Genomic DNA, 9,175 nt, shown 5'->3' on the forward strand with positions numbered 1-9,175 from the left:
TTGGATGCAGGTTCCTTCTCCACTCCTCCAATTGACTGATCTATTCACTTGGGCTTTTAAACAACCTAAAAGGAAACAATGGAGGTTGAAATGGTTCACTTGTTGCTTGACAGCTGCTGCTTATTCCTTATGGGAAGAACGTAACAAGCGGTTGTTTGATAATACAATGAGGCCAGCTTCCTCCCTTATCCAGGAAATCAAATTCCATACTAGTGTTATACTCTTACATAGGACACATACAAACACACATGATACTATAATAGAGGCTTTGAACTTTTAGAGTGACTTATTTTTTGTGATGTATAGGGGATATTGTTAGTAAGAAATTCTCATGTACCCCTTTTTTTAAGAATATATGAGAAAAATACCTTTCTTGCAAAATAATAATAATAATAATAATAATAATAATAATAATAATAATATATTGTTACTAATAATGAAATATATTTATAAATATATTAATAATAAGAATTAAAAAATAAATATGATAAGTATAATATAATCATAATATAAATATTATAAATAACAATAATAAATATAATGAATAACAATAACAACAACAATAACAATAACAATAACAACAACAACAACAACAACAACAACAACAACAATAATAATAATAATAGGTCTAATAATAATACATTAAAATAATTGTTTCGGGTCAAAACAATCAAGTAAACGTTGCTCGAGTGTGGGTGAGGTCATCTCACTCCTTTCGGTTATATGTTGGGTTGATACTTGGCTCCCTCGGGAGGTACCTACACAGGCAACACACATGGCCTAGAGGAGTTAACAAGGGCCCCCTCTCCGATGCCTAAGTCAATACAGTACTGGATGTATAACCAGGACCTCACTTGAGGCATGGGTCGATTGTTAGGTGAGATATCTCTTACATGAATCTTGCACACGTCCTCTTTAGAATGGATCCAAAGTAGATATTTATAGAGGTCCAATTCGTCCAGATGTATCTTTTTGTATGAGGTGGCAAGCACTTGAACCCGTGAGACCCACATGTTGCATGTTGGCAGGGTCGGTTAAGCGTGCCCCATGAATAATAATATTAAATATAATAATAGTAATAGTAATAGTAATAATAATAATAATATAATATATATTAAAAAATATAAAAATATATTAATAATAACAATAATAGTAAATAAATTAATATAAAATAATAATAATAATAATAATAATAATAATAATAATAATAATAATAATAATAATAATAATAATAATAATAATAATAATAATAATAATAATAATAATAATAATAATAATAAGAGCCCTGACATTGATGGGTACTCTTTTGGGTTCTTTTTAGATGCTTGGCATCAGGTTGGGCCTGACTTTAAAGCTGCTGTTTTTGAGTTTTTCCAGACTTGTTATATGCCTAAAGCTGCTAATTCTACTCTGTTGGTGCTCATTCCTAAGATGGAGACCCCTCTCACTATTAAGGACTTTAGACCTATTGCCTGTTGCACCACTTTTAATAAGGTGGTGAATAACATACTAGCAAATAGGCTTCGGCAAGTTTTAGACTCCATCATTGGCCCTGAACAAGCTGCTTTTGAAGCCAATAGGGACATTTTTGACAACACAATGCTAGCTCATGAGTTGGTTTCTAAATATGGCCGTGCTTATCTCACTCCCAGATTCTTGCTAAAAGTAGATATAAGGAAGACTTTTGACTTAGTAAATTAGGGGTTCCTTAAAGACAGTCTGATCTATCTAAAGTTTCCTCCTCTTTTTGTTGAGTGGATCATGGCTTGTGTTACTTCTCCCTATTATTCTTTACTTATTAATGGAGAGGTTCATGGTTTTTTCCCTGGGAAATGTGGGCTGAGACAAGGGGATCCTCTCTCCCCTTATCTCTTGGTCAGTTGCATGGAGGTGTTGTCAATGTTACTTAGAAGGCTTCTTAGGGCTGTTAATTTCTCTTATCACCCTAAATCTGTTCAACTGAACCTAACTCACCTTGTCTTTGCAGATGACTTGCTAGTTTTTACTCGTGGAGATTTGCCATCTGTTAAGGCAGTAGCACATTGCCTTGACCACTTCAATAAACTCTCTGGCCTCCATGCTAATCCTACTAAGACTGATCTCTATCTCGGTGGAGTTGCAGATAATGTCAGTGATCTTATTTTGGAAGCTACTGGATTCAGCATGGGTGCCTTTCCCTTCAGGTATCTAGGTCTCCCTCTGTTTAATGCAAGGATCACTCAGGATATGTACCAACCCCTCTTAGATAAAATCAAAAGTAGAGTCATGAATTGGGCCAATAATAGTCTGAGCTATGCAGGTAAATCACTTCTTGTAAACTCAGTTATTTTTTGCCTTAATAATTTCTGGGGGGGCAAGTGTTTTGCTTCCAAAAGGCATAGCTAAGAGAATCACTAAGATTTACAAGGACTTTCTGTAGGGTATTGATGAAGGGTCTATGAGACATGTTTTCCTGAAATGCAATTGCTATGCTCCCCTAAATTAGAGGAGGAGGGGGGGTAGGCATAAAAGAGATCCTGAGTTGGAATTGTGCACAAATGTTAAAATGGGTATGGAAACTGTTTTATAGACCCAACTGTATATGGACTAGATGGATCTTAGCCTATGCTTTGAAAGGGGCTAGTTTATGGGATGCTAAGCAAACTATCACTAACTTCTGGTATTGGAACAATGTACTTAAAATGAAAGACCTTCTTCTAGGACTTTCAGGCTCCCCTGATCAGGCTATCCAGCTGCTTGACAACTGCACATCCCAGTTGAGGTACAATACTGATACTATGTATGACTATATCAGAACTAGAAGGGCTCCGGTCACTTGGGCTACTCTGGTTCATGGAGCAGGATGCCATCCTAAGCATTCATTCACTGGTATGATGGTTATGAACAATGGCTTACCCACAGTGGATAAACTGATAACTCGAGGGCTATTTTTTATCAATAGATGTGTGCTTTGTGAGCATAGCTGTGAAGACCTCTCTCATTTGTTCTTTGATTGTGATTTTTCAAGGCAAACTTTATCTGTCATTGCTCACTGGGCTTGCCTATCGTTGAGCTCCTACTCTTTGGCTCACATCATGCAGGACAGTGCTTTCACCAGAAGAACTGCCAAGCAACAGGCTAGCTTGATGGTTCTAATCTACTATTTGTGGAAGGAAATAAACGATAGGATCTTCAAGGTTACTAAGTCTACCACGGATACTCTTTGTGTTGTAATTAAGAAAGTTGTAACTTTACATTTGTATGGTGCTCGACTTTCTTAGGAACTTTTGTAGGTTTTTTTCTTCTTCTTATTTAACCTTAGGGGACTTCTCTGGTCTCTTTTGTAGGAAAGAGTAGCAAGGATGTTGTACTTTATGTTCTTTATCTTGAAATATAGATCCAAAACTTTTCTGCAAAAAAAAAAAGATAATAATAATAATAATAATGTTGAAATTAAATGAAATGAAATGAAATGAAATAAACTCATCTGATCTGAACTGAACTGAACTTAATGGAGCTGAATTAAACTGAACTAAATTTAATAGAGTTGAACTGAACTTATAAGAGCTGAAATTAAGTCAAAAAGAATAAAGCCTAAGTCGTTTTTCCTCCTTTCCTTTTCCATTCAAGTAGGGTTTTATTTCCTCTTTTTTCTTCTGAACAACTTTGTGTGGTAAAAAATCAATTACATGTGGGGTCATATGTATTGTTTGATCCAAATTGATTCTCTTCATTCTTATACCCAAAAGAAAGGAGAAAACAAAGAGACTTGGAGGGAGCATATATACTGGCCATAAGCCCATATATATAACTCATGATCACGAGTTCAAAAATCGACGATTGTTTTTAATAGAAAATATCATAAAAGTGATCAATTTGAAAACAAAAGTCGCATTTGGAATTCGCCACACAGAGGTATAATCAATCATAACAAAAAATTTGACTAATCGTAGTTCTTGTTACGAGTTCAAAAAATGACAATTTTTTTTTTAAAATCGAAGATTTTATAAAGACGGTCAATTTAAGAAAAAAGAATCATCACTTTTAAAACACTTGATTGAGAGTATGTTGTTTTTTTTTTAGGAAAGTCAATAGTTTTTTTTTGGTTAAAAATAAAGTTACCCGCTTATATCCCAAAAAATGAAAAAACACCCAAGATTCCCGTGTATCATAAATTCTCATTTAAGACGCTACTATCCGTCTTAAGCTTAATACGGGTTAAGTACATACCACTTGTGTATATGTCTTTTTTGCATAGGAAAGAGTATTTTTGTACTACTTATTTTCCAATATTCAAAGACAAATTTAAGACTAGTTTATTAAATACTCCGCAGCTAGTACCTAAGATACTATTGAAAGTCAATTAGTCTTACTTAAGACCAAGACTATCCGTCTTATAAATCATACGGGTCGTTTTGATATCATATTGTAAAATATGGGTCAAATAGCTAAAAAACGGGTTGGGAGGGATATTAATGTATGTAATATAGGGTAGTATAATAGGCATGCAAAATTTGATGGCTACTGACTGACACATTATAGTGCCAAATTTTCAAATCTTGTGTACTACACCCACAAGATCTCAGAGACTTCACATTCCATCATTTTCCTCTCTCTCTCCATCAATATTCATTTTCTCCCTCTTCATTACCGGAAAACCCAAAAAAATAAAAAGCTTAATAAATCTTCATCAACACAAATGAGAAAAAAAATGGTAAAGAAAATCCCTCCAAAAAAGAAAACCACAATTTTTTTCGTAGTTTATTTTCGCAATACAATTTTACTCAATGCAGTAATTTTTACCAATGTTTTTCCATTCGATACCCTTGCCTAAAAACCAACCCACATATTTCCCTCATCAATCCTCTCGATTACTAACTGTAACATTCCGTTTGATGTCTATGAGTGTCTTGATATGGGATTTGGTAGTGGATGATATATTATGGAGCTAGCAGGGTTAGAGGATGGTAGTTGGTAGTGTATAGAGTTAGTGTCGGGAGAGTTTATGATGTAGTTGATACGACATCGTGAGCGATGTGTGGATGTAGGAATAGTTGGTGGAGTTGGTGTTAAGAGTTCATGGTTTCATGTTTTATAAGTTGGGTTTTGTTTTGAGTTCTTAGTAGCTTTGTTGTGTCTTGACCGAGTTAGTATGTTTGTTTTTTTTATGTATGGGTTGAACTTCGGGGACGAAGTTCTTTTTAAGGAGGGAAGACTGTAATACTACGGTTTTATGAGTCTCTGGGTACTCTATCGAGTAGGCCTTACTCTGTCGAGTAAGGGTGTGTTGCATTTTAAAAATAGTTTCTGACCTGTTGGGTACTCGATCGAGTAACCTTGATACTCGATCGAGTAAGGGGGCACTCGATCGAGTACCTCAGCTACTCGATCGAGTAGCCGGTTTACGGGGTGATGATTTGTCGGGTTTTGTTAATAATGCGATTAAGTATATAATTACTTCCGCCACTTTTCTTTAAACACTTTTATAACCTAATTGCTTTCAAAAGAGAAAACAAACTACGTTCTTTGCATCAATCGTATTGTTGGCAAATCCCGGAGCTTGGAAGGTCGGATTTTACCTTTCTTTATACATTTGTGATCCTTGCGTCGAGGGTAAGATCTACGACCGTTTTTATAGTATTTCGTTAAAGTTGGTTAAACCCTAATATTGGGATTTGGAGGTTTTGTTGTATTTCGTGATTGGTAGTGATTATATGTTTGTATGTTAGGAGGAGGATTCGTAGAAGAAGCCTTTTGATATCAGCTGTGAGACCGTCTGATTGTGTTGCTTTCCAGGTAGGGTTTCCCTACTCAGTATTAGTCCCATAATGTGTTGCTGGTGTGTTGTGATTGTTGAATATTATCGTATTCGTATTGTGACGGTTGTTGGTTTTGATTGCTGCTTAATGGTTGTGATTGTTTGTCTCTGGTTCTCGAGATGCGTTCTCGGCTGAGTGAAGTCACTTGCGGGAGTGGCTTCACGCCCTAGTTTTGCTCTCCGTGGAACCCACCACGGGAGGGGATGTGCACATTAATGGGACAGGGCTATCGCTCGGTATGATGAGCGGGGATTTGGTGGGTACGGTTGCGGTCCCCACCTGGCAGGGCTGGTCCAAAGGATGGACGGTGACGGAGATTGATTGAGTCGGTGTGATTGTGTGTGTGACCGTGTGAGCTGCTTGTTTACTGTGTTGTTGGTTTATATAAATTGTGTGATTAGTACTGACCCCGTTTAATGTTTTAAAAACTGTGGTGATCCATTCGGGGATGGTGAGCAGTTATTGAGCAGGTATGAGACGATGCGTATGGGATAGCTGGTATGGGTCACCACATTGCAGTTTAGAAGTCTTCCACTGTGTCTGACGCTTGATAGTATTTTGACAGTAGATAGTTTTGAGAACTTGTATTTCTTTTATCAGTTTTGGTTTTGAACATGTAATCACTTAAACTATAATTACTTTTAAAGTACGTTTCTTTATTGTCTTATGATATTCATTGCCTCGGGTAACCGAGATGGTAACATTTTTATACCTGAGTGGTCCTGGTAAGGCACTTGGAGTATGGGGGTGTTACAAAATGGTATCAGAGCGACGATCCTGAAACCTGTAACCAATGAACCTAATGAACATAGAGAGTCAAAATAAAATGAACCCGAGGTAGAAGTTGTAGGAGCTAATGCAAACACTTGGGAGACGTCCTAAAGTCGCGAACTCGCCCTACAATTTTGAACCGGTCACCATGGGATATGATTTGGGATCGCTATGTGTTTATCTTATGAATTGTGTATCTTTGTAGCAAAGTGTGGTATAAATCGGTGGATGTATGTGTGTGGAGAATGGGGAATATGTAAGAAAGATGGTGATGATGTGATTTTTGTTATGTTGTTGGTTGAAAGCATGTTGCATGATAGTTGGTTTACATGTTGGTTGGAATCGTTGGAAAAGTGTATGAGAATGATGAGTAATGTGGTGGAAAAAGGAAGTAGTTCATATGTGATATGATTATACATAATTTTGTTTGTGTAATTTTATATAATGATTTCTTATACTTGTCTACTGTTGTATCATATGCGCTTGTTAGATAAAGAGTGTGATTGAACTAGATGAATTGATTGGAAAAGATGAAGTGGCAATTACATGAGAATATGAATTCCTTGATTATGAACATGTTTATGTGATGAAGTGGATTTGTAATATTGTTGTGTTAGTAACATGGAAATAGGATTTGTAATGTTTGGGTATGATTTGTGTTATGAAAGTTATAAAGTTAAAGTATGCGGGTAGTACATGTTTGATAAGTTGAATGTTATATGAGCATGATAGATATTATTGTTTAGTTTTGGTAGGTAGTAGCATGTGGTTATGGATGGTGGTTTTATAAATATCGAGTCACTTTTGTTCACCTCGTTGATGTTTAAGTTGTTTGAAAGAGAAAATCAAATAGCTATGTCGTCTGATTAAAGCAAAGTTGTCTTTATACTGTTATAACTTGAGATGCATAAATGATTTTAATGTGATTCCAATTGGAGGTGATAGCTTGTTCTTTTATAATTCTAACGATAGGTCACTGTAGATACCCGTATCCGTCGATATTGGAATTTATAGAAAACCCGACAAACACCCGATGATGATAGGACACATGTATTCTTTAGTTGTCATTGTCATTATTTGGAGCTCGTTTTACGAGGTAGAATGGGCGTCGTCGATGAAGTATTTTTTAATTTAAATGATATTTAAATTAATGTTTTTTAAGTGAGTTCATTTCATTAATTTAAATGATATTTGAATTATGGTTTTTTAGGTAAATTTAATTTATTTTATTTTATTTTGAATTTATTTTCCCAAGTTTATTTTATTGAAAATAAAATAAATAATTGATTTGAAAAATCATTTTATGAGTATATTTGATTTGAAAAGTCATTTATTTTAATGGGTTAATTGATTTGAAAAATCGATTTTAAAAGCGAAGAAAACTCGTTTTTAAACATGTTTTTTTGAGCTCGGTTTTAGCTCGGTTTTTGAGCCCGTTTTCTTTACGAATTGGTACGAATCTCGAGTACACTAACCAACCTAAGCCTCTACCCATCCAACCCAGTTCGAACCCCCATAACCACGGCCCAAATTCCATCCCAAACACCCCCCCAAACAGCCCGCATATACACGAGCAACCCCCCTGTTTTGGCAGCTCAATCCCGAGCCCAAAACCCGCTCCAAATACCACTAAAACCCATACCCATTAACCCTAACCCATACCCTAATGTCCTACCCATATTACCCTAGCTTAATCACCAAGAAAACCCCTCTCAAACCCTCACAAAAGCTGCTGGACAGCAGCTATGCGTGAGCAGGCCCGATTGCCCCTCCCTCTCTTTTAACCTATTTTAACTCCTTATAAATACCACCCCTTCACCATACATTCATTCCTCGAAGTTCTCCATACATCCTACCTTCACTCACAAGCTTTAAACCTCAGAAACAAACCCTAATTGCCTCTCAAAAACCCTAAACAAAACCGACACACAAACTGAACTGTTTGTGTGTCCTCCTCGAAAAGCAACTCGTTCCCCCATCAAACCTCCATCAAAATTCGATTTTCTTGCTCCTAATTAACCACATAACATCCATCTACACATTATATAAAGATTTACGAGCCAAATTGCCCTTGAGAGTACACGAAATCCCTCGAAAAACAGAGTGTTATACACTCTTTTTTTATGCTTTATTCTTATCATGTCGATTCTTTTGTGCTCGTTTTTCGTGCCCAATAACCCAAAACGAGCAGGGGTTGCTTTAAGATTCCTGTTCTCCTCTCTTTATAGTTTTCAAAACATCTTTCAAATCGAATTGTCGTCGTGAAACGAGGGAGATATCATCGTTTGAAAATCGCTGTCCAGAAAGTTTCAAAAACGCGTGTTTGCTTTGCTCTTCATCGACGACGGCCTCTCGAGATAAAATCTACCATCGATTACGACCCAAGACGGTGTCAACGATACATGTAGGTTGAGGGTGCATCAAATCCTCTTATTTTCCCTTTTATTTCGTTTGTTTTATGCTTTTTTTTTATTGTCTTGTTTTTGTTTGTTTTTTTGTTTTGTTTATCGTTTGTTCTAACTAATTATGAAACTAGTTTAGTCCGAGTACGAGTTAAAATACCACCATGAACACCCGCGTTGACTTGAGATGGGAAAATAAACCGC

At 36.1% G+C, this 9,175-nt stretch overlaps 1 protein-coding gene across 1 annotated transcript; it reads left to right on the forward strand.

Moving 5' to 3' along the window:
* Window positions 1-1,761: 1,761 nt before the first annotated feature.
* LOC141595112 (uncharacterized) lies at window positions 1,762-3,260 on the forward strand. The gene is made up of 2 exons (XM_074415086.1): window positions 1,762-2,183; window positions 2,591-3,260. Exons 1-2 carry the CDS (start codon window positions 1,762-1,764, stop codon window positions 3,258-3,260), a joined length of 1,092 nt encoding a protein of 363 aa, XP_074271187.1.
* The last annotated feature ends 5,915 nt before the right edge of the window (window positions 3,261-9,175 follow it).

The sequence above is a fragment of the Silene latifolia genome, chromosome 8 (genome assembly GCF_048544455.1).
Source record: "Silene latifolia isolate original U9 population chromosome 8, ASM4854445v1, whole genome shotgun sequence".
In the NCBI taxonomy this organism is placed as follows: domain Eukaryota; kingdom Viridiplantae; phylum Streptophyta; class Magnoliopsida; order Caryophyllales; family Caryophyllaceae; genus Silene; species Silene latifolia.